The sequence below is a fragment of the Nothoprocta perdicaria genome, unplaced genomic scaffold (genome assembly GCF_003342845.1).
Source record: "Nothoprocta perdicaria isolate Ctin4 unplaced genomic scaffold, notPer1 scaffold_0, whole genome shotgun sequence".
In the NCBI taxonomy this organism is placed as follows: domain Eukaryota; kingdom Metazoa; phylum Chordata; class Aves; order Tinamiformes; family Tinamidae; genus Nothoprocta; species Nothoprocta perdicaria.
The window spans coordinates 16,970,823-16,996,485 of record NW_020454092.1 but is presented as its reverse complement, the minus strand read 5'-3'; the positions used below and the strand labels follow the sequence as shown (position 1 = coordinate 16,996,485).

Below are 25,663 nucleotides of genomic sequence, written 5' to 3'. Positions count from 1 at the left end.
TGAAAAGGACACAAGAGAACACACATGGAATGATGAAAAGGAACAATGATTTTCCACTGTAATATATTGCACAACGTCAGGTCTGCCTTCTCAAATTTTGCTCAGTGTAATTAAGTAGGTATTAATTAAGCAAAAAAAAGTGTCCAGATAAACGTGAGCAATTTGGCTGAATCTTGAACTGGTGACGGCTTTAAGGTGGTTGCTCCTGCGAGCAGCAGGAGTCAGAAAGAATCTGACGTGTTGACTCTCTGTTCTGCTGAGCAACCCTCCAGAACTGATCCGTGCCCAGCCCCGGTCCGCGCTCAGTTCCTGGAGTGAGGGGGCCACGTACTTGGTTCTTGGAGCACATAAGGTGCTCCAACTGCAGGTGCAAAACAATTAAGACTGAGCCCCGCTTTGCTGTGATTAGCAGGAGACTGCATCTCCCCTTGCAAGACCAAGGCTCGTGGCAGGCTCGTGGCGTAGCGCTGCTGCACTGAACGGCTAGAAGTCACAGTGGGCACGTTAAGGAAACAAAAGAACCAGGCCAAGTGGCTAAGAGGACTCTGTAACTACCATCTCTGCTAGCCCATCTCTTAGCAAGCACATACTTTTTTGCTGCAGAAATTAGCTAACTGGCTTTAGCAGTACTATTTCCCCGCTCGCTTGCTACTAAGAAATTCTGTATTTATATAAACTTTGCCTTTATGTGCAGAAAATAAAATATATTCTTCTCATATCTGATTTCATAGCTGCTTGGTGGACAGATGTGTCAGCCAGCAGGGCTTAACAGATACATTTACTACAGGAGACTGAGATACAGTATGTTTATTCTTAATGTCTGATAACCTAAGAACTACAGGAACGAGAGATGCAGTATCCTTTTGCTGTGATCAAAACCAACCATTTTTAGGGAGCAAAAAAAAGTCACATAAGTTATCAACATTAGTGCTACATTTGTTCCAAATATTTTTTTTTTCAATCGTGATAGCAGTTAGTTACTGTCAATCTGACCACTTTAAACTTGATCAAGTTAAAAGTGACATCCTAAGATTTAAGGATCATTGTTTCATCAAAACCCAAGCGAGTTATAAAAAAATTTGAAGCCATAATTTTAGTGTAGGACTCATTTCATACCTCCATATTTACCATCACTTGCAGAAAAGGGATAATGCATCTCAGTTTGCTTACAAGCTAGGAGATCACTTTGATTTCTGCATATTCCTAACTGCAAACAAAATATAGCACTTTTAACAGGTTATAAATAAACTGGTTTTCAAGCACAGAGCCAGCCCAACAATAATAACACACTATTAAAAAGACCTAAGGCAATGAATTCCATCTCCAATGGAAAAGGAAAAAAAAAAAATAAGAACTGTGCAAACAAGCTTAAAACTATTTCTTTGTGCCAGTGTTATAAAATGTAGATTTTAATAAAGCCTTGACCCAAATGCCAGGACTTGTGAAAAGAATCATAACAAAACTGGTTACTTTATTTAGGAAAAAAAAATACTCTTATCTTGCTGCTAATAAAATTGGATACACGCAGTTCAAACATTTACAGTTGCTGTAACACTTTACACAATTCCTATATATGGGTATAAGAACAAACATTAAAGGACAATGGTGGGTCAAGGCTTTACATTAAAAATAACAACCTACTTTTTCTATAGTCTCTAAAATATTATGTTTTTTCCCCAATATTTGCAGCCATTCAGGAATACTTTTTATTTATTAGGAAATGTATATTTTGTGCATGATCTTAATTCCTAATTCCTGGCTCTTTGGGCTGAATGACAAAAGGATCAAACCCAGGAAAGTGGATGGTCTCCTTGACGGTTCAGTGGAGAAACCCTGGCTCAGTTAGTCTCATAGGATGAAAGCAGCGCTGCATCCACCGGCTCCATGCAGGAGGGACAGGTGAAGGATCTCATCAACCAGTCATCTATACAGTCCAGGTGGTAGATATGCATGCACGGCAGGAATCGGATGGGGTCCCCATAAACAAAGTCCATCATACAAATGACACATCTGGGGGGAAACAGATACAGAACAATTAGTCCTGCTACCTCACGGGCCTGTCCAAGAGGGGCTGCAGTGACCCTCGGCTTCCTGGTGTCAGCCCCGCGCTACATGCAACTCCCAGGAACATTCCGCAGTCCCGTTCCCGCTGCCCGCCGTGGCGCTCCCTCCCATGTCCCTGCACAAGCAGGGGCCAGGAGGGCGCCCCCGTGGCAGGGGCAGCTCTGCTACGTGTGGGGAGGCAGCTGCGGCTTGACACTATTTCCCCTTGAAGAGGGAGTGAAGGGGGAAGGAGCCTGAAAGGAGGCAGGTGCTGGGGCAAAGGTGAGGAAAGTGACTCCGATTTGTAAGACACATGCAAAGCAGGAGAAGGGAGAGAGCTCTCTGCACAGTGGTGTCATCAGACACACCAAATTCTGCTCTCTGAAAACTAAGGCAAAAACAGAGGACAAGCAAAACGGAATGTTATTTCATATGGCCTCCCCCCGCCCATGGTGCTGTCACGTTGCCCAAATGAGTTCAATTAAATCTCTTACTCTCTGATCTTCTTCTCAGAGCCGTCCCTCCCAGGGTCGTAGACCCCTTTAGGCAGGTGCTGAATAAGGCCTATCCGCTGCGCGATTCGGATCTGCTCCTCCTCCGTGAGCTGCGTCGCCAGCCGAGTCTGGCTGGGGGTGGGGTGATAAACAGGAACAGGCACCTGCTCCTAGAATGAAAATACTTCAGGTGAAACAACTACTTTCCAGTATTTCCTCACACAATATAAGCAACACATTTAAAACTTTCCTTGCTTAATCCTATGAATGCTTGCATGATTTCCCAAGCCTGCTTTGCAAATTGTGGAATGTCATTATATGGACGAAGGGATGAAAGGGCAAGGCCAGTGGCTTGGGCAGGCGGGTAAGGGGCTCTTCGTGTCTCTCCTCTGCAGAGGCTTTTGGCTCTAGGAGGCACTCGCGGCTTCAGTGCGCGCCTGAACGCCACGAGAGAACAGATCGAGCAGAAACACTGCAGGACTGGCCAACTGGCGGGTAGTGACGAAGGAAGAAGCCCAAGTATTTGTGTCAGAAAAGTTTTGGTTTTATACCTGGAATAATTAGAGATAAGGACAGTGTAACAGTGCTTTAGAAGAATGTTTTGCTGGTAAATAAGACTCTGTGTGTGTGTGTGTGTGTATACACACACGATACACACAGCTTCCTGTGCTGCATTCTCAATACTTCTTTTCAGCATTAATTAACTTTACATCAGCTTTTCAGGCTAACATTTATGTTAATTTTGTACTTATTTAACATACATTTGAAGCACCTTTTGGGGAATAAACACTAATTTGAAGGAGATATTAGGACAGTACTGGACCCTCACCACACCATTCCTGTTAATGGGAAGAAAGCCTGAAAACACGAACACATGAACTTTTAGGAACGTTTTGAAGGCAAGGCCTGTGTTCCAGAGGCACGGGAACACTGGAACCCTGTTTGGGAGCAGGGGAAGTTCCCATGTCGGAGGCGGCTGCTGCAGCCACCCGCAGGACAGCAGCACCACAGGCAGCGCTGACGTGGCGCAGGGCACGCGCGGCCTCCCCGCACCCGGTACTGGTACCCAGCGCCCGGGACAGAGGCTGCACCAGCTGCTAGCGCCTGCAGAGCTGCCTCCCGAGCCCCAGGCTGCCCCCGGAGCTGGGAATCTGCCACGGCAGTCAGAGGGGATGGGATCAAGCACCCCCAGAAGGGGCTCTCCCCACGTAGCGGAGAGCGGGGCTGAACTGCCTCTCTGCCCCGCGCCACCTCCCAGGGTGCTGCTGCAGCAGCGCGCGGGCAGGACGCACTGGCAGCCGGGCAGGACACGCTGCCAGCGGAACCTGCTCCCTGCAGCAGCGTCGCTGCACACGCAGCACGGAGCTCCTAAGCCCTGCTGGGAACACCCTGTGTCAGCGACTGCAGCTGCCCACGGCATTTACAGGAGGCCAGGGCAGGACACAGCCCGGAGAAGCAGGGTCCTGCTCCCACAACAGCTTTCCTGGTCTGCAAGCAACACTAAAAATCAAGACCCAAGTTTGTCTGGCACTTTTAACACTGCCACTTCCAGTTCTGTTCCCAGCTAAAGCTCCACACTTTTCTCGCCTTAATTTTACTGCACAGGGAGCAGGCTGCATTCCTTCACTTCCCTCAAGTACTCGCTAGGCATCATACGGATAAGAAGGGGGTGCCGCAGGAGCCGAGGGCAGCCCGTCCGCCAGGCTGTCCTGGCCAGGTGAGCTACTCCCCGTTCCAAACGCCAGAGCCCTCCGCACCCAGTGGGTCAGCGCAAGGAAGAGCCCCCTCCTGTCCCACTGCTCCCAGTCGTGGCTCGCTAACCCCCATTCCGTGACCATTGAGCCTGCCCGGCCAGGCTGCTCGCCCCATGCCTAGAAACACCCCGCTGACACAGAAAGGGCACCCGCCTGCACTGCAGCGAGGCTGGTTCTCACCTGCACCAGCAGCAGCCTTGCTGAGGCGCTTTCCTCCAGCGGCTGCAGGAACGGCCTGGTGGTGGCTGCGCGAGCCCGAGGAGGCCGCGACAGCCGCCCAGCGAGGAGAGGCGCCCGCCGCTGCCCCGCGCCTTGCGCCCAGCCCCGCCAGGGGCAGCGCTCCCCTCGCTCCCACGGAAAACGCCTTTGCAGCCCTAATTATGAAATACTGAATCTCAGCCAAAGCCCCTGTTATTTATCATTTGATAAAGATGTCAGGCGTTTCAAGCTAAGATGAATTTCATGAAAAAAAACCTGGGAAGAAGCCAAGAACAAATAACCAAAACCGCACATTAATGTCAGCCAATGAAATAAAAATCACTCTCTGGCACTCAATTAGTTGTAATCAATTATTTTTTCCCATTAGAATTTAATCACAATGAATATCCCAGCCAGCGCTGGGGCTGCTCAGCCCTCCGCTCGCTCCAGGGCGCTGCCGAACGGGGCTCCGTGGCTCTCCATGCCCAGCAACGATTCTTTCCTAATGTTTATCCTGGAATAACAGCCCTGAGGACGACAGCTGGGTTTGTGTCTCCATCTCACCCTGACTCCTCCTCCTTTTTGAGGGAAAAACAGAGGATCTGGATGCTTATTTATGTTAGAAGTAAAAAACCAGACATTTCTGTAGGCTGCTTAGCAAGCGCGGGCGCCTCCTTCACAGGCAGATGCCAAGTGCCTCCCGCGGGGTCTCTGCTGCCTGGCGCCAGGGTCGGTGCCGCCAGCCCAGCCCTCCCCGGTCCCCATGAAACGGTCCCGCTTCCCTTTGACGGCGTTTTCATCCTCTTCTGCAAGTGTAATGAATTTCTGCTACTCTGAAAACAGGTCAGTGGGAGATCAGGAACTCTTAATCCTTGGATAAAGATTATTTTAAGATCCCTCCACTCCGCATCAGCAGTATGTTGCCAGGGGGCTGGATGTTTGGTGGTTGTTTTCAAGCAACTGCTCTCACGTGCCCCAGTCCTTTCAGAAAGGTTGCAGGAGGGAAAAATGGGAGACAAAAATTTCATGCCCTATCCATGGATCCACCTGTATGCCCTCCAAAAGGAAGAATTGGCAGCAATTGCCATGAAGAACCAACATGTTTGGGGGGGGGGGGGGGGTCAAAGCATTATTTAAAATGTAAAGTGAACTTTAATCTTAAATGATACTTAAAAAATACACACCTAGAGGTTTTACTATAGCTTACATACATGGTTTGCTTCTGTCTTCTTCCTAAACTGGAAGAGGAAAAATATCATACAAGTATGGTAACACTGATTTATCTTTTTCCAATGCTGCAGAAATCACAAGTTTTGTTTGTGCTTTGCTTGACCTCATCAAAAACACGTCTTCCCCCCGCCCTGAGTTCATAAAAGGCTAAACAAGAAGGGGCTCCCAGCCGCTGCCTGGCCCGTGACCCACACGCCTGCCTTTGGGCTGGCGCCTTCGCTTCCCGCCTCCTTACCCTCACGAAGCGACGAGGTGGGACAGGACCAGGGCCCTTCTCTGTAGATGCCATTTCACCCCTGCCCATACGGGGACCGACACTCTGAAAAGTATCCTGCCCCAAGACACGTTATGGTAAAACCCCTTGCCCCTCCGTGGCACCGTCCTACTGCTTCTGCTTGCTCTGGTGTGATGCCCATTGCACTGGGAGTCGCCAGGCAGCGACGAGCGCGGTCCATAGTGAGCGGATGAGGATGGGTCATGCATAAAGCTGAGCCCCGGCTGCTGCAAAGTCTAACGTAAGGGAATTGTGACCCCGTCTTTTGTGCCGCTGCTCCCAGGCAGGCAAGGCTGAACAACAGCGAGGCCGGACACTCATGCCCGAGAGTCCCGTCCTGCCCATCCCGTGTGTGAGGGGGTCCTGGGGGTAGCAGCCCCATTAGCGCCCATGGGGGTAGCTCCTGGCATCGGGCGCAGCAGTCTGTGATGATTCTACAAATTGAACTGAAAACACCCTTTGAACTATTCATTGCTAGGCCTGAGAGCACTGAAGGAGCAAAGAAAAAACATAGCATAATACATTTCCTATCTCAGTTTTCCCTTTTAATTAGTATCACAATTACCTAATATCATTTTCCCCAGCAGTGTGCGCACTAGTATTTTACTGGCCCAGAGCTAGAGGAACAGACCACTAACAAGCAACAACCTGCTCTTCCTTCACTTCAAGTACATCTGGTTTTGCACAGGCCTCCTACTGAACTCCATAGGGGTAACGCAGACTCCGCGCCGGGGTCCTGCACAGGGAAGGTTCATGGGGTGAGGGAGGATCCTCGTCCCTGCGCAGCCGCCCGCACCAGCTGGGCCGCAGCAGCCGCATCCTGCCGCAGGCTGGGGGCTCTCGGCTGGTGCCATGCGGCTCTGCACCTGTGGGGCAGCCCCGTCTGAACGGCTGCTGAACCTGTCAGTCCCCTGCTGCTCTTCCTCCTGCAGTTAACCCCCTGAAACCGCAGAGAGGCCCTAGAGCTACTGGGGGCAGCACCAAGGCAAGAGCGAGCCCTGGCCCCGCTGCCGGCCAGGGGAGACCTGCGCGTGGCTGCTCTCCTGCGGGACGGCAGCTGCTCCCACACGGGGCTTCCTTTTCCAGCCTCCTTCCTGCAGGCACCTCCACACACATCCAAGCAACTCTGCAGCTGACAGCAATGGGTCCTTCTCCTTTTGGCCAGTGCAAACACTCAGTCTAAGTGACCAACCGCTGCAAAATCTGATTAACCATCAACACAAACATAAACACCAGAGATGCAAGGGAAAAGTAGTAATTAAGAAGTTGTAATTGATCCCTAGAAGCCCAATTTCCTGATGCAGTCGGGGCACTCTCACCTCGGCAGCCTCCCCAGCAAGTTTCTCTGGCTGTGGGACACTGGGCGCGCAGCAGCTCGTGCGGCTCCTCCTCCCACGGACTCCGTGGCCACCACCACACCCCAGCCACGGCCGCCGCTCCTGCACACACACCCGGTGCGCGGAGGGAGGGACGGCCGCTTGCGGAGTTCCTTTGCATGGCAAGGGGAAGGACCCATAAACAGTTCAGAGAAACCCCTGTTCTTCCAGGGATGCAGGAAGCGCTGGTATCTGCAAGGAAAATGCTGCCTGACCAGGCAATGGTCCGCAAGGAAAAAACGGAAAATCGTTCACCTTTGTGTTTCTACAAAGTGTAAACCACCAGCCAGTGCAGTTTGCTTGGAATATAAGCCAAGGAGATTTACAGTTAAAATACTAAGCTGAGCACCCCAAGCAACCCGGTGGCAGCCAGGGCGGGCAGGGGGCTCAAGCCCATTCCAAAATCCTGACTTTAAACTGAATGCAAAGGTGCCAGCACATCTTTTAGCAAGAACAAGGTCAGCTTGAAGGAAGTTCTGAGAAAAGTCTTTCTGGGTACTGCAGGGACAAGGTAGCGAAATTAGAGAAATTGGCCCTAATCAGGTACACGGAGGAGCAGCTGCGACCAGAAGGCCAAAACAGAGAGGAAAACATGAAATGGACCAAAGCTAAAGTGCCAGAACCAGCCCGGTGAGAGCTGGGGACATAGAAGCATGGGCTGCACTTGCACAGTGGGTACATGCACATTTAAATAGCAATAAAAGCACTGCTTTGAGCTGGTGAGAATGTATAGCAAAAAGAGGAATATTATCAAGATTCATAGATTAAACTAGGAATGCATCTTAGAAAAAGTAAACAGCAAGGAGGATATCAACAGATCAGTGAAATCAAGTGCAGAACAATAACTCTCTAGGAGCTTACTGGCCTCTTCTCTTCTGGCCTGAACCAGTGGCCTAAGCATATGGTTTTACAGACAAATGAGGCCCTTTCTGACCTCAGCAATGAACGTTCTTGCAGCCACGCTGCCCCCTCTCCAACATGGGGAGCTCACATGACGGATCCCCAGCCGCAGCTCAGAGCTCCCACATGGGCGCAGCCCAGCGCCCTATCCCAAACAAGTCCCAGCACAAACCCAAGCCACCAAATTCAGGTCCCAACACATCAAGCGGCTCAAACAGGACTTGAATAGACACCAGCAGTCGGAGCTAAAACAAGCCTTGCACAAGGTCTTCAGGGAGGCACCAGCTGGGTCTGAGGGAAGCAGCAACGCGGGTCAGGGAAGGGCTGGGGCCTCAGTTGTTGATCACGTCAGTAATGGTGCCCAGGGTATCAGTGATATTAAATACTCTCCTGTAGCCACCCTGCTGGAAGCCACCATCAAAAAGAAGTTTGAAAGGGGCCAAATGGTAGTTTCTATGGAAAAAGAATAGAAGGGACAACACAGGAGAGTGCAACTTTGGCAAAACTTGGCAGAGAGCAGAGCAAGGTTTAAGCTGGGGAACTTGGACGGACGGTGCAAACTTCTGCAGGGCCAAGGAGAAAGGAACGGACAGGACCGCCTGGCCTAACAGGCTGTGAAACTAAATCTCCTGCTCCAGCAGGAGGCTGCCTCAGCTTGGTGCTAAAGTCAGACCCAGGCCTTTTTCTTAATCACATCTGAGTGTTTAAGGCCAAGGGGAAGCCCCTATGATCAACGCATATTACTCAAAAGCTCAACCGAGGCTTTTTAAAGCCCGTTTCTGCATTACCCCGGTATGCGAGTATGGCTGCCATACATGAGGGCCCCTAAAGGCAACGGCTCAGAGAGGCTTGCGCCACTGGCCACACCACGTCCCAGCTTTGCTACGACCCTCCCAGCGGCTGCCCAGCTGCACGAGGCTGCTGTGCTAGAGGCACAGGTTCTTCATTGTCAGTGTGGGAGCTGCTGCCCGCAAACTTCAGTGTCACCAGGACTCGAAGCGGACAGCGCTGAGAGCCCGCGGGCTGCTACATCTGTGTTGGGCAGCAGTCACGGCGCCCAGCCCGCGCGCCACACGTGACGGTACGGCCTCCTCTCACGGGCACCTTCCCCTATTCCCTTCCCTGTTCCGCCTTTGCCAGCAGTAACACACACAAAGAGGCAGTTCAGCTGCTTGTTTAGAGCCGTCAAACATCACTCCTTCTTTCCATTATTGTTCTGACCTAACAAGCAACAGCAAATAGCCAAAGGCTCAGTTTCAGGTGCCAGCTCATCTCCTTAACCTCAAAGGCACAGCCCCCATGAGGATGATTATTGTTATTTGTGTTGAAATTAAAAAAAAAAAAAAAAAAAAAAAGGCAGCAGCACTGGCTGCAGCACTGTATCTAACACACGGCAACCACGTAGGCAGAGGGCAGCCCTGTACGGCCCTTGCCCGCGCGGTATCAGCCGCGAGCAGAGCACAAGGGCAGGCTGCTCTGCCGGGCGCTCCTCGCGAGCGGTGACTCGGCATTTTCGGCTGGTGGGGCCAGAGCCAAGAGTGAGCTCAGCGTGAGCTCACGGGGCTGCCCGCGCCGCGAGCTGCTACAGGCCCCGCAGGGCCCTCGCAGGGGCTGGGCGTGCACTGCACTGTGCCCACAACACACTCCTCCTCTATTCTAAAGTTTTAAATGCCCAGAGACAGCTCGGTGCCCAGGCCACCGAGTTGTTTCTAAGCCCATTACTGAATGCAGCCGATCACCTCGTGGCAGCGCACGAAAGGCACCCACGCGGCTGGGACAAGCTGCACACAGGGGACGCCCGCTGGGAGCTGCACCAACAGCTGCCAGCCTAACCGCTGTTTGCGGCCACTGCTGCTTCCTGAGACCCTCTCACAGATTCACAGATTCACAGAATATTTAAGGTTGGAAGGGACCTCTACAGATCATCTAGTCCAACCTTCCTGCTCAAGCAGGCACACCTAGAGCATGTGGCACAGGGTGGCATCCAGGTGGGTTTTGAAGACCTCCAGAGTAGGAGACTCCACAACCTCCCTGGGCAGCCTGTTCCACTGCTCTGTCACCCTAACAGTAAAGAAGTTGCTCCTCACCTGGAGACGGAACTTCTTGTGTTTCAGCTTGTGGCCATTACCCCTCGTCCTATCGCTGGCCATCAGTGAGAACAGCCTGTCCCCTTCCTCCCTGCATTCTCCCTTCCTGAACTTATACATATTAATCATATCCCCTCTGAGCCGTCTCTTCTCCAGAGAAAACAGGCACAGCTCGCTCAGCCTCTCTTCATACGAGAGATGTTCCATTCCCTTAGTCATCCTGGTTGCCCTTCTCTGGACCCTCTCCAGAAGCTCCACGTCCTTCCTATACTGGGGTGCCCAGAACTGAACACAGTACTCCAGGTGCCACAGTACTCTCCCGCCGCCCGCACCGCCTCATGCCAGAGGGAACGTCGCTCGCTCGAGCGGAGGTGCTTGCTGAGCGGGAGGCTGCACCCGAGAACTGCGCAGTATGTGTGGCCGCCGCGGCTTCAGCGGGGCCAGAGGTACTGCCCTGTACAGGGCCTGGAGGGTGGCAGCATCGCCCAGCAATAGAAAACTGCCCGAGAGGAAGATGGAGACGTTGCTTTTCTGTGAGGTTTGAGGACACCGGCCTGCTCTGCTCCCCAATGCCCCCGCGCCAACAGCGGCTAAGCCGGACGACGTTGCCCACACACGCACAGCAAGGGGCTGGAGACACTACCCCCCAAATCCACAGCAAAACCTGCACAAAATGAACTTTGCCAGCTTACCCAAAAGCAGTACAAACACAAACCGCATAGACCGCAGTCATGATGAAATACTGTGATGGAGTAACACTAAACTACGGACAGGAAGCTCCAAGACAGGAAATATGGAGGTATAGAGTATGTCTCAGGGTCAGAAAAACACATGCAGCCACAGCAAAATAGTTATCAAGAAAAACCATTGTAAGGGGAAAAAAGAAAAACAGTTTAGTTTATACCATTTAGTCTAGACCACCACTGTTCACATTGGAGTCATCATGGTAGCACACTGTGATAATATTCAATAATCTCCCCTTGCACATGAGGCTTAAAGAGAAGAAGAAAAGGAAGGGGAAACTTCTTGCTTGGATACTAGCCCCTCATAAGCAGAAAAACCATCGGTCGTTACTACAGAAATAGTTTTGTTACCTTTCACAGCTCCTTGGCTAGGTGGAACGCTGCCGGTAACGCTTGCTTGACACCCTTCCAGCCACGGAGCCCTTTCAACACCACCACAGAGCTTGCACAACCGCTGCTTTCAGTCCAAGCTGGGCCTAAAGCCTCGCCCGAGCCTGAACATCGGTCCCTCCTAGGGGCGCTGAGCTTGCTGCATTTTGGACAGTAAAGAGGGAGACACCTGTGGCTCCATCTTTCTCTGGGGTATCGAAATACAAGAGTAAGAACATAGGTATGAGACAGGCATGCGAGTCACCCCCTCGCTGCACAGCCCCAGGAGGCCGGGTCTGCCAAGGGCAGCTCCGACAACAGCTGCACGGACTCGGTGGCACCGGATTCCAGCAACGCAGCCGCGGTCAGCAGGCTGGGAAGGGCCTGCGACCTGTGCCGCCCCTCGGGCCTCCGAAGCTCCACAACAGCCTTCACCTCCAGTCAGATGCATTAAAAAACAGGTTCTTTGAAAGAAATTTTGTTTGGCCAACATTTTGTAGAAAAAATAAACAATATAAATTACAGTGCTGGTCCTGCTTTCGTTTACTCGAATCAGTTCACATAACACTGTGCTCCTGACTGGGTCTCCAGCTCATTAGTGCAAAGTTTGCTCAAACAAGAGACGATAACAACTGTTAGTGCTGGGAAAGGCAATCGCCTCCTGACCGCTCTTGCTGCAAGTTCTGTAGATTTGAAGTAAATTATTATTTGTGATCATCGCTATCAGTCATTGTGGCAAAACCCATCAGCCTTAATGCTGGAAAATGCTGGGCAGTCAGTCAATGACTCCTCCATCATATAAAATATTCTTTGCTCTGCTTCACTGACTATAGATACAACATTATTTCCAGGAAAAATCAAGTTCCTTGAGCATTATCTCCACAAGCAAAACAAAAATAGAAACACTGGCCCAAAAAAACAAAGGCTGAAAAGAGGTATAGGATTGATCTTAAATAAAACAGGAGAGTAAACATCAGAAGAGGAAAAACAACGGAAGGACTCTTTGGTACAAGAATATCAGGTGCGAGTTAGCCACGACCTAGGCAGCTAAAAAAGCTTCTTGATCCTTGGTTCTCTGATGATCTAGAGAGACCCTTGAAATGAGTAGTAAGGGCAGAATTTGATCAACTTGTGGTTAAAAAAAAAGTATATTATCTTCAGGAAACACTGAACAAATGTAATCATCTGCATATTGCCTTGTTCACATGCACAAGGAAACAGTCCAGAGCATGTTCACACATTTACAACACAGAGTTTCTAATGCTGAACCGAACGGGGCTGTTATTCAAGCCACCATCACCTCGGAAGTGGGGAAAATCACCCTGGCAATGATGTCCGGCACGGTTAGCTCCAAGCTCACGGAACCAAAATGCAAGAGGTGACGCACACTAAGTCTGAGTCGCATTTTGAAACTGCTGTAAATGTCACAAACGAGTCCACCTGACCGCTTAAGATCTAACAAAAGAAGAGCTTTAAAAGAAAAGCTGAGTTCTGGGACAAAACGTCACCCACGAGGACAACTGCTGGGGAGGAGATTTCACGATCTCATTACAGGCACGGACTTGCAGTCAGGCTGTTTACGGAAACCCCTGGGGTTTGTTCTTGCAATTTCTCATTACGTCCTCTCCAGCTGTTCTCCTTTACTGGTTCTGTAATGTAACATTGTATATTGAAACTCTGTATATTGAAACTCCCTGCCACAAAAAGCAATATAAAGGTATTTTAAAGGATTGTGTTTATATTTCAGCTGTTATATGGTATGCAAAGGTCCATACGCTTGCAACATGTTCGTGTTCAGCACTGCACTGGTTCCAGAGGACACCAGGCCCCTGCCCCTCCGCTTCGCCCCGCGGTGGGAACACAGGAGCCTGCAGGGAGCCTGTCTGACCCTCACCTGTGTCAGCACCCCTAACTGACACACACAGGCAGGGGGCAAAGCCCCTTCCTCTGCAGCACCCTCCTGCATACAGGTAAGAGCGAAGGCAGAGCTGGAAGGGAACCTTTCCAAGTGCGCTCCACTGCCCACCCGCTAGCTGGAAGTTCTACACATACGGAAATGCCCAGTTTTACAAACCTGTTCATGCTGTCCTAGGCAGCCACACCACAGGGCAGGATTCAGCCCGTGGCAGACAAAATATAAAGCCCTCAGTGAGAAAGTACACAGGGGATTGTTATAGTCTGCAGTGATAGGCAGCCACTCCACTGCTGGAACCTGGTAATCATCCTGCAGCTAGAATTAAAACGAACAACTCCGGTGTTCAACATAGCTCACGAGATAGGAAAGCTTTAAGGCAGTATTTCCTGCCTGCACTTAGTGTGGCTAATTACGAACACAGGAAAACTAGCCAGGGAGATGCTGAGCAAGGAGGCAGGACCTGCGCAAGCCAGGGCTGTGGCTAGCAGCTGCGCCGGGAGCTGCCCTGTTTTCTCCTCAGGTTCCTCTCTCCAAACAGGATTTCACTCCTCCGCTTGCATTAACTAAGACTGGCTTCAGCACGAAACCAGCAGCCTCTTTCGAGAAACCCCAAACCAGGCAAGAGACTCGTAACATCTAAAACCATGTGCCTATGTTAAGGTAACTTGCTCAGAACTAGGAAACCCCATACCATTAAGAGCTGGGCACCTCAGACTCTGGGAGGTTAATTTAATAAAAGCACCCAAAATCAGCACTCTGCACATACGGATGAAGGAAACCAAAATTAAGCTTCTTTAATGACAGTTGCAGCAGATAGATTTATATTTTTTCATTATGTTTTGGGGAGATCCTTTTTTCTTATTTTTTCTCTAGTAAGATCACTATTAAGGAAGGGGGGAATAAACAAAGAAAGAAATCGAGAAATTGCAGCTTTGTCTGTATTAGAGGTGTGTCCATCCAGAAGTTACCCGATCCCTTGATTTGCAATCACTCCCCCATCAAAGTCAGAAAGAGCATATTTAGATTGCATTGCTTATGCAGACCATTCCCAAAGGCACTTATCATCCCAGCTAATACTGAGCACTAATTCTGTGCATGCTCTGCTATGTAACAAAGTCCAAGTATATTCTTAGCCACAACATGGAGAAAACCAAGATCCTGCAGTGCTCTGTGACAGCAGTGCATCTGACATCCGGCATCGCTAGACTTTTCCAGAGATGCCAAAGCTAAAATGGAATATACGGATTGGGAAGAGCACAGCTATCATAACCCATCTGGCAGGAGCAAACAGATCAGAGTTCCTGGACTCAGAAACAAGGAGGGAGGGCAGGTGTATCGCACCACGCTGTATTTTAGCCTGGTCTCAGACTTGAGCTCTCCTGAGTATGTGGCCACCTCTAGAGCCTTTCCTTCCATCTCCGTTGCTTTCTCTCCTGAGCACAGTCTGCCAAAGCTCTAATTTTTAAGTGGTAGAACACAATCCAGCATTAAATCATTTTAAACAAACACAAACTGTAACTTCCCTACATGCTTGAGGTGTACACATATTAACCTAGGGGAGCTGATGTCTTTAACTGGCCACGTCCCAATGAATGCCCCAGATGGGAGCATTTGGTTTCCTCGAACAGCAGCACTTTCTTGAGCAGTGCAGAGAACGCCCCTTGCTACCCAGAGACGCTGCAGAAGCCCAGACAGCTCAGGTTACTGATGTGCTGAATCACACAAATGCCCTTATATTAAAAGAAAAAAAAAAAATCTTACACCAACAAAGGGATGGACAAACTTCCCTCCTGCTACAACATTGCCACAGTTTATCCTGAGATGAAAGCATTTGTCTGATCTGTCAACACTGACTACTTGCTTGGTAGCATCTGTTACGCAGTTGTTACTACCAATTTCCCAGTTTTTGCTTTGCAGTAGAAATACTGCAGCAGCAGCAGCACTAGTTCTTAGAGGAACCTCTAAAAGAGAAAGATAAACCTGCAGGGACCTCGCTCAGCAGAGGCATGAATTGACCTCAGGGCACCTGGTCCACAGTCTCATCCCGCTGCAGAAATTCCTGCCAGCACAAGGACTTGATCCATAGCACTCCTTAATGAAGAGGTAATTTGTCCTTCCTCAGCCATAGCACACTAAGGAGATGCCAAGCTGAAAGAAATAGGTGTAATTTCTTTATATTACAGCCAGGAGATCAGAACTCTTAACCTTCAGCAGAATTTAGATAACAGCAGGTGCACAGGGAAGTCTTAGCAGCCAAAAAAAGGTAAGGGATAAAATACCCACCATTCTCATTCCCACCATAAAATTACAGCTTTTTTTCTCTCCTTATTTTATCACCTCGGAGTAGGTGACAATTTTAACAGCATAAAGACGCTTCAGGAGAAGTTATATATAGGATGACGTGAACTTTTCCCCAGGAAGCACCGAATCTAGGGCATCTTGCTGCTTCTGGGAGGTGTGAAAAGGCAGCTTACCCATAGAGGGAAAGGAAAGGATACAGCCCAGAAAAAGGAAAACAAGAGGACTCGGCGCAAGCATGAAGATTATGCATGTGCAAGTGGATTTTTTTAAAAACTTTCTAAAAGATTCTATTTTTAAAAAATAAAACTAATAAAATTAATTGTACATTTAACACTTTCTCTGCACAGCTGAGTCCATCACATACAGGTCACAAAATCTTCTACACACTTAAAAGGAACAGGCATTCTCTATTAAACTTATTTTCAATAGTTCAGTCACACAGTCAAATAATGAAATGCAGCTTGAACTTCAGAAATTCCAGCATGTTTGTCTAAATTCCAACCTACAGCAAAAGAAATTTACAGGTGGCTGGATGGAAGGATTTTGTAAAAAGGAGCATCATCCATAAAAAGCAGGAGTCCAGCTCTCCTCGAATACCTTCCAGGGGATCAATTGCTCCAGCAGCACCTCCAGCAGAGGACAAGGTGGCTGAGCATCTCGTGGCGCTTTGGGAAAAGGCCCAAGCCCCCATGCCCTGACAACCAGGAGGCACCTGGCCCATGGAGTGCTGCAAGCTGCAGGACTCGGTCTAAACCAAAAGAGTTTGGGCGGCTCTAGACAGACCCTGGCCTAACATTACCTGTGCAGTGGGATTTTTTTACTGCAAAACATCAGCTACTAGCAATGGCAATTCATTAGGTATGAAAAAGCATAAACTAGAGTTTACAAGTGTTAAGATCTTAATTCCTGTGTTTTAAGTAAATCATTAATTTGGTAGTGTGAGCTTTTCTTAATGAAGTTTCAACTGCACGCAACCTTCTGCCAGGCAACAGTACAGCCCTAACCAGTTTAACAGTTTAGTACCTGTGTAGTCAAGCAAATTTTACACCCATTTGTTCAAACACTGACAGCAATCACTTTTCCTCCAGAACTTCAAAGAAAACGAATTCAAGCAAAATAAATACTGACCTTAATCTATCCTGCAAAGTTTTACTATGTCCGAAATACAGATTTCAACAAGTGCATTAATAAAACACCATGATTAATATTCACTGCACAGAACAAACCCCGTGCCTGGGTTTAATTACAATGATGAATGGGAAGATGCCTAGGCATCTGACTTTTGGAGTGGCCATGCATCATTCCGCCCTACAGATCCTGAAACAATGGGATGTGATGCACTCTGGTCTCCTGGATACATTTCCTGCAGCTCTACAAGAGAAAGGGCAAGAGCATGGAGCCTCGGCCAAAGCCACAGCGCTCAGACGCCAACTCACCAGAGACAGGTACCCCAAACTCCCCAGATGCAGCTTCCACAGAGAAATGAAGCCAGATAAATATTGCTCTGTTTCCTTCTGGCTAGACTGTGTGTACAAATCAAGACAGCCATATAAAGCGAGAGTGGCGAGGGCCACAGGGAAACCTTAGAGCCTCTATAGAACTGCTGTCAGAGTAGATGTCTACTTTATATATAGCTACTTCTGGGTCATGACCCAGAAATAGGCCAGACCCTCCTCTGCCCTTTTTTTCAAGCAGTTTTGCCATGACAAAAATTGGAACCTGACAATATCAAGCAAAATCAGTGTTTTCAGTCGTAGCTGCTGGATAGGCTATTTCTTGTTCTTATCCAAAACAAGACTAAATTATTTTTCTCTTACCCCTGAATGCTCGTGTGGCTTTACTAAACTTTATTAGTCATAAAGCAGGCATTTCCTTGATGCTTCCAAGACCTTTATTAGCAGTCCAAGCTTTTAAGGGCACATGGGTTAACTACAGTCCCAAGTTTTGGAAAACTCAGCACTGTTGACCAGCTGAGATCCATCTCTGACCAAGGAGGAGGCTGTGGCCGCTGGGGTATTTGGCCTTCAGAGTTCAGTGAACCAAATAGGAGGGCTGCTCCTCACCCACATCTCTAGAAACACACACTGCTCTCAAGGAGCAAGAGGCCGGAGCGAGGAGGCGATGGCCTTTTCAGTGTCCAAAAAATAAGATCAAGGGAAACAGGTTCCACAGCTGCAGGGATAACAGCCTGCACCTTCTGTACTGCACGCTAAGGACGGGGAGGAACTGAATTCCTTGAGTCACAGATTCCCTCACTCCTCCCACACCTTCAGTGCTCCTGCCGGGCAGTCCAGGTCTGCGTCACTCCCAGACTAACCCAGCAGCCAAGACAGGGATGAGAACACTCAGAAAAGAACTCTCCTCTGACTAGATTTCACGTGTGTGCAAAGCGTAAGCATTCTGGTGCATCAGCAGAAACGTCCTGGGTAAGCCCAGCTGGTTGTGATTTGGCTGACGCAAGCATGGCTGACACGAAGGCTCTTCTCTCTTCTCCCCCCGTTGCCGCCTGCATCTGTTGTTTGTCCGTGTCGCTGCTCGGGGCTTGCAGTCGAGCGGCTTTTGTGGCGCTGCAACTTGCTGCTTCGTTGTTGGGAAACAGAGCAGCCTACAGAGATTCCTGTAGAGGGCTGGTAAATGAAACAACTGCTCTTTATAACACTCTGGTCTCCCAGAAATTGTTTCACTAGTTCAGAGAGGAGTCATGGTGGATTTCCTTCAGTCCCTTTAGCTTTTTCCATTATCTTTTTCAAAGGCTAAAAAGGTTTTATTTTCTAGGTTTCAGAAACCTAAGCCCAGAAGTGCAGCCAGGAACGTCTGCTGAGCACAGAAACGAGCTGGTGGGGAACAGAGGAAACACAAGGGCTTCCTGAAAACCAGCTGGCCCTGGATTTTGGGGAGGGCAGAGCTGTTTGTTTTGACTGGCTTTCCTGAAAGACTCCTAGTACCTCCCATGGTAATGAAGATTCATTATCTTGATTAGGAGGGATTTCTCATTGCATCTCCGAGGCCTGTTTTTTCCCCTACTAATCCAGCATCTTGAACACAGGCTGCCAAATAAATACAAAATTATCAGATTCCAAACAGATTTTAGGGGGACTATTATCTAATGTCTTAAATAGATTCTTAGGATAAAGCTTCCCCTCTACAGCAGCAGACTTGTCATAAATTCCTGCTGAGATTCATTTTATAACAGAGGAATATTATTTCATTAAAATCAAATTATCACAGAACCCTTTACAAACACAAATTAAATTATTAAGCATGTCTACAGTAAAGATAAGCTTTATCGCTCCTCATTTTACAGACAAGGAAACTGAAGCACAGTTAAGTGATCTACCAAAAGTTATAAACTAAACTGAAGACTGAACAAAACACAACCACAGCTCACGCTAGGGCGACTCAAGCAACTTTTGAAGCCCACTGTGCAGCTATAGCCAGCAAGAAGCCACACACTGCTGCTATGTTCTGCCTGTGGCAGCTGTCCCCAAAATATAAAAATATAAACATACCTCAAAATATAAACATATTTTTTCTGTGCATCTGAGGATGACATATTAAGGACAAGCATTAAAAATACATACAAGATACTTGTATGTCACAAGTTAAGTACCCTTATTTCTAGTTTCTTGACCTTACGTTCTGCAACCAGTTTGACCAGCAGCATTAACAGGGCCAATAGAAGCACTCATTAAAAGCCTTGCTTCTTCCTTTAATAAATGTGGTGAACAGCGACACAAGCCCACAGGAATGGGCCTCGGGTAAGATCTTGATCCAGCTTAGACATTTCTTGCAGAATTGCATGCAGAAGAGGGAGCAGGATTCTCCCAAACAACATTATACACATTCCTCTGCCTTTTCAAAATTGCTGTTGCAAAACCTTCTGTCCAGCACAGTCAGGGACACATCTTTACCATTTGCTGACTCAACTGTGTGTCTAGAAACCAGCTTTAATGTTCATAATAGAGAGAATTTAACACAGAGAACTCAAACTTTCACATACATACCACATTTGCTTCGAATCAGGTCTAACTCATATGTATTTGAATCAAATATAATTGAAAATAGAGTTAACATCTACTCTTGAGATAGCAAACAATTACAATACCTAGTCACTATTCAAAAATATTCTTTAGAATGGATTCTGAAAATATCTTTTCCAATATTACTATGCTGAAAAACTTATCCAACTTTATGAAACCATGAGCTATCTTTTATTTTTCCAGATTTCTGGATACATTTCCTCTGTTCCCTTTCTCCCTGATGTTCTCCTAGCCAAATGGAAGCGGACACCAGTCAGCCTGGTGGCCGATGCTGAAACTAGTGTGCACTAAGCCTGGAAATACAGATGCACAATTTGTAACCAGTTCTCTAGGGCAAAGTCATACTCAGCACCCTCGGGAAACGCTCTGCTTAGAGTTGATTAGCAGCAACCAAATGCTCCAAATGACTCTCCAAGGTCTCCAGACATGGCAGGAATAAGAAGTATTGTGGCACATTGTTCACTATCCAAATATCCTCGAGTGTCCTTGCAATGAATTCACAGTATGTATGTTTCACTACTGCCTGGATAAATAAAATGTATATCCCTATATAGGCATTAAACCACAGAAATGTCAGTTTAATAATACTCTGCACACACGAAGAATTTACTCTAACAGCTCCACTTACATATATATATGCCTGCCTATTTTCACAGAGGACTTGCCTATTTTCTAAATACAGCTAAATTGTATCCTAACAGTTTACCGAGAGTGACTTTATATCATGTAGCACTTGGTCTTTCAGTTTAGAATATTATTAGAGGATGGTGTTACAGCACTTGTGCATTTTTGAAAACAAGTTATATAAGACAGCTTTAGCATCATATTCTTTGGAAGAAGTAAACACAAAACAACACTAGCTTACTCTACCATTTCCCATCCATGTCATAAGTGCCAGACTTCAGCTCCTGTCACTCCTCATCAAGGCTCATCTCCACCTGGGTCAACACGGCCCGAACACACAAGCTAGTGACATCCTCGACGGAGATGCTCTCCCTCATGCACTCTCAGGGTTTGAACCCACAGAGGATCAGTGTCTCCCTTCAGGTCCCCAAATGTAACTCTGATTCACCAGCATCAGCAAGGCCTGCAGAGCCATGGCAGAAGAGGACTGCACATTAATTTTTTTATTCCTTTGTCTTGCATAAAACTTACTGGGTTTGTCTTTTTTTTTTTTTAAATTAAATAAAAGATAGGTCACTTTCTATACATACTTTTATTCCCCACCAGTCACATCTTTCCTTCTCTTACGCTGTTCCAGTGCACAGCAATAGCTCTGGTTCACGCAGGCACTCAATGCCACCTCCAACACCCTGCAGGACTGCAGCACTCATTCCTGAACTACACACACGGTCACCAGGCTCAAACCATCTCAATCCCGGCCCTGTAGATTTCTGTATAGATATTTCTATGAATAAGCACAACTCCCATGCCAGAGGTATTCTGGTATGTGATTTTTAATGATACTAATTAATTAACATGCCTTTTAAGAGGCAGCATCAGAATACCTGTATTACTTGTGTTGAGGAGTAATAACGAGGAGTGTTTAGTGACAGCTTTGTTTTTCTGCTGAGCAGAATGAATTCAATGTCATGCCCCACAACGGCAAGTTTCAAGCAGAAAAGTAGCAGAACATTTCATATAAATTTCTGACTGTTCAAACTGAGGATTTCTTTTAGTGTCTCAGACAAGTGACACTCCAGGGCCACATCCTCAGCACTGTGCTCAGAGGATCCAGCAAGACTTCCCACTTGGGCACAGAGGGTGCCACCCAGCCCAGGGCACAGAGGGAGAAGAGTCAGAGCTCAACATTTGCTAGTGATGCTCACTAGGTAGCCCCGAGGGGGTTATTAGGGCAGCCTCAATTTAACAGAGGCCATAAGACCCTCCCCAAACTCTGCTTTCAAAGCCTGTCATCTCCAGCAGCTTTGAGTTTATGGGAGCACGGCCCTATCTGAAGCTCTCCTGTGTGAGCTCCTGTCTCATTTCACAGGCCTACGGTCTGCGAAAAGGAGTTTCCATATCTAAGGGTTTTAAATGCATCTCTTCTAATAACTAAAAAAAGACACTAGCTCCACTAAAATATTTTAGAGGATGGTGGCACAGAGCATCACAGTGAGTTTGAGAAACCGTACAGCTAAAGGACAAACAGCACTAGCCTATATTCCATATCACAATTTCAAAGATACTTCTAAGCATTCAGAATCAATATCAAGGACTCTCACTTACTTCTCATGCTTTTAGTAAGTGTTTTACATCTTTGGAATATCTCTTTAAAAAAGTACAAAGTATTTCATCCACAGTTATACTTTTTGTATCTATTTTTTTCCCCTAAGTATTGGTAGTTTACTGTAAAAAAATCCAAATTTAATAAACTATGAAAATATTTTCTGCAACTGTTATGGAACTATTTAAGAACAAGTGGCACATCTGTTCTGCAAAAATAAAGTCTTTGAGAAGAACTCCTAGAAGTATTAGAAACTGGAGAAAGCAGTGAACTTGTCTGGAAAAGCAGCAGAAGGCACGTTGCCAACAGATGGCAAAGAAGCCGTAGACAGAAAGGAAAAACAAAGCATACTCAGTTTTGGGGACTTGAGGCAAAACAAAAACAAAACTCTTTCCTCATCACAGATACACCAGTTAGGGATGGAGCTGTCTTTGCTCAGCAATACAGCTGTAGTTTCAGTTTCTGAAGTGGAGGCACTGCGGCGGGGGGAGAACGACACTGTCTCTCAGAAAGCACCGGTATACACTTGAAATCACTTCCCCCCACATACACACACGTGCTCTTTTACTTTTGTCTTCTAATCATTTCCCATGTCAGCTCCTGACCTTGATGCACTAGAAAATGGGTGACACTCTGCTGGACCATTTTCTCTTTTATTTAGGCCCCTGCTGGAAAAGATGTTCTCTCTCTGAGGCCTTTCTGTTGCACTACACAAAATACATTGCCACAAAAATAGCCAGAGAAAGGAAGGAAAAGACAGGGAGATCCATAGATCTGCAACACTTGCACTGCCTTCTTTTACTGCAGAGGCCTGGACTGTAAAACAAAACTTTTAAAGGAAGGGTAGGAAAAAGAGAGATCAAAAGCAGAAAGTAAACCAGGCATGAATAAGGGACTTGTATGCAAGACTACCAGTTCTTAAAGACTTGCTAAGGCAGATCCAAGATGTAAATGTTTCTTCACCAAACCGGCCTCCTGTCCTCAGTTCACACCTACAAGATGCATGGAGAAAGTTGGCACATCACTGTTGCAAACCCCAAGAAGCAAACGTAAGAGACTTTGACTTCTAAAATATGTCCATTTTATGGCTGAAATTTCAGGAGCTAAGTCTTAAACCTTTAGTACTGCAGAGTTTCTTGTGAAGGCTGCTAGATACCACCAGCAAGCTTTCAAACTCTTTCCATATATACACTCCAATTCTAGTTAAAACACTACAGAAGCAGCAATTACCACATACAAGGAAAAAGGGCCTGAAACCCCACTCATAACACTGACTTGAAGCTGTCACCTAAAAGTGAAAATAGCAGTAGCACTATTGCTATCACAGCAGACCATAAAGAACTCTTCAACTTCAGGGTTTGGCCTACCTAAAACAATTCAAAATTTTAAAACTCTTAAATGTAGCATATTTCCCCTGACCTCAAAGCATGTGAAATACTAAGTCAACCATACCTACAGGATTGCCTCTTATCACAAAGCATCGTGGTCTGACAGTTGTGGGAAGCACAGCTTTGAGTTTCAACTTTACAAGGCAGGAAAATCGCACCAAATGCCATGGATGGGATTTGCCCTCCTTAGCCCTAAGATTTAGGGATCATTAAGATCAGTACAGGAGTTTCAGGGCAGCCAAACTCTTGCGTGCTGATCCACCTACTGACGCACAGCTTTATAGCTGAGGGAGGCTTAATGTGAATGTACTTAATCAATAACAGAAATCTATATGGTCACTTATTTTACAGTACACTGTTTCATCAGTTAACCATCTTCACTTACATCCAAGAAGTTTTTAATTTGAAAAAAAGAAAAAAAGTCCCAGAGGCTGAGGCTAAGACAACTTATCTCTCACTGAAAGCAACCTGGGAAGACCTGCAGAGCATGCACGCTTGAATCAAGCCTCCAACAGGTTGTTTTCAAGCAAAAAAAACCCCAACCTCCACAAATCCTACTAGATGAACAGACAACAAATAGCATGCACAGCAACATTTTATACATTTAACAAAAATGCAATGCATTCCTAAACAGGATGGATCAGTTAGGCTAAGCTTAGACTAATGGGGCCTTTAAAGAGGAAAGAAAGGAGAAAAAAAAAAAAAAAAACTTCATATGACACAAAATTTTCTATTCACTGGAGTTCAACACACATAATTCAGAATTTAGGAAGAAGTCCTCAGGTGAGCAAATTCGTTCCAATATTAATCTCTTGCACATATACAAAACAAACAGCTCTGCACTGCCAAGAAACACCACTGTTGTTTCACTGCAGCATCAGCAACTGCTACATACAGAGCTTCTCCCAAATGCTGAAGGAAACTCATGTCGGAGCTGCGATTCCTGAACTTGCTAAAGCATTTGTAGATTACAAGCCTACCCAGGTAACGACTTCCTGCAATTTTGTTAATCACATGTCCATTCTGCAACTACCAAATGACTCCCCTCTTAGAAAATAAAGCGCTCTCAAATCACCTTCTAGAATTTACATGCCAATCTGTCATTTTTATAGGTTTCCATGGAATGCATTTTACTCTTCCAGTGTGCGGTATTTCTGAAACTCAAATACAAAATGTATTTGTAGCTGTACCATTTATGTTCCCTTATTTCTTAGATTTTTTTCCCCATTTTTTATGGCCATACAATCACCTACTTCAGACCACTTGTTTAAAGCAGTGTATGTTTCTACCTACGGGGATAGAGGTGACAAGGAACAGATAAGTGCAACCGCAGGTTCAGCTTCCTCCTCTCTGCGGTCATCACCAGAGGTCAAGAGCAAGCTTTTTGCTACTAACGGCATCACAGTTCCGTATCAACATGAGCAAAATTATAGACGAAAACATCTACTTTTTTATTTTTTTTTAACCTTGCCAATTGGTCATAAGCTGCAAAAGAATACATTCTTTCAGACACACAAAACAGAAAGAAACAAAACAATGGGAAAACATTTCCTTTCTGGTATCACACACAACTGAAGGAAACAGGACCTACTGCATTAGCCAAGTTACTTACTGAGGGTGAGTTACAGCTAAAAATAAGTGAGCAAAGTGTAGGCTGAAACATGACCAGACACAAAGCCCAGGCTGGGGGCAAAACGCGTGAGGTCCCTGGCTTAAGCAGATACGAAAAGCGCAACCAGACAGTGATGTCACCGTGCCAGGACAACAAAGGAGGCTGCACACACACACACACACACACACACACTCTCCCCCCTTTCTGGCCAGAAACCTAGAGACCACTGTGACCGCTCAGAAGGCTGGGTCATCCTCTGAAGACGCTAGAGATATGGGTGGAAAAATAACAGCAAAAATAGTAATAAACAGCTCTCTCTTCTAGCTTTAATTGGGATCGGTGCCTTGTTTTGTTCTCATCACCTATGGCCCTGTGCCTCAATCTGAGGTCATCCTTGCATGGCCAAAGCCCATCTACGTACACGTATATGTAAATAACTAACGAGCCGCTTCCCCTCGCGGAAGGCCCCGAGTGGCCGGGCGCGGGGAACAAAGAAACTTCCCCCGCGGGCGGCCGGGGGGGCCGGCGCCGCTCACCTGGGCTCACCCCGGCCGCCCCCTCTGCGCCCGCCGCTACCTGATATGGCGGCGGCGGCTCCTGATCCGGCTCGGTGCCGTCGCCGTAGCTGGCCCGGTCCGACTGCGACTCGTGCAGCAGCGAGATGTCATCAGAGGTGGGGGACTTGAGGCAGTTCCCCATCTTTCCCCGCCGC

At 47.3% G+C, this 25,663-nt stretch overlaps 1 protein-coding gene across 1 annotated transcript; it reads right to left on the bottom strand.

Moving 5' to 3' along the window:
- Positions 1 to 25,657, bottom strand: RNF11 (ring finger protein 11). Its single transcript, XM_026034038.1, has 3 exons — positions 25,528 to 25,657; positions 2,538 to 2,707; positions 1 to 2,010 (listed from the first exon to the last, which is right to left on the bottom strand). Exons 1-3 carry the CDS (start codon positions 25,648 to 25,650, stop codon positions 1,839 to 1,841), a joined length of 465 nt encoding a protein of 154 aa, XP_025889823.1. The 5' UTR covers positions 25,651 to 25,657; the 3' UTR covers positions 1 to 1,838.
- Between the last annotated feature and the right edge of the window lie 6 nt (positions 25,658 to 25,663).

Bases quoted from the DNA above. Each gene is read 5' to 3' on its own strand.
- RNF11 (XM_026034038.1), bottom strand. From the start codon at position 25,650: ATGGGGAACTGCCTCAAGTCCCCCACCTCTGATGACATCTCGCTGCTG. The intron at 2,708-25,527 runs GTAGCGGCGGGC...TTTTCATTCTAG, and splicing joins AGCCGCCGCCGCCATATCAG to GAGCAGGTGCCTGTTCCTGT. The intron at 2,011-2,537 runs GTAAGAGATTTA...GTTTCCCCCCAG, and splicing joins TCTGAGAAGAAGATCAGAGA to ATGTGTCATTTGTATGATGG.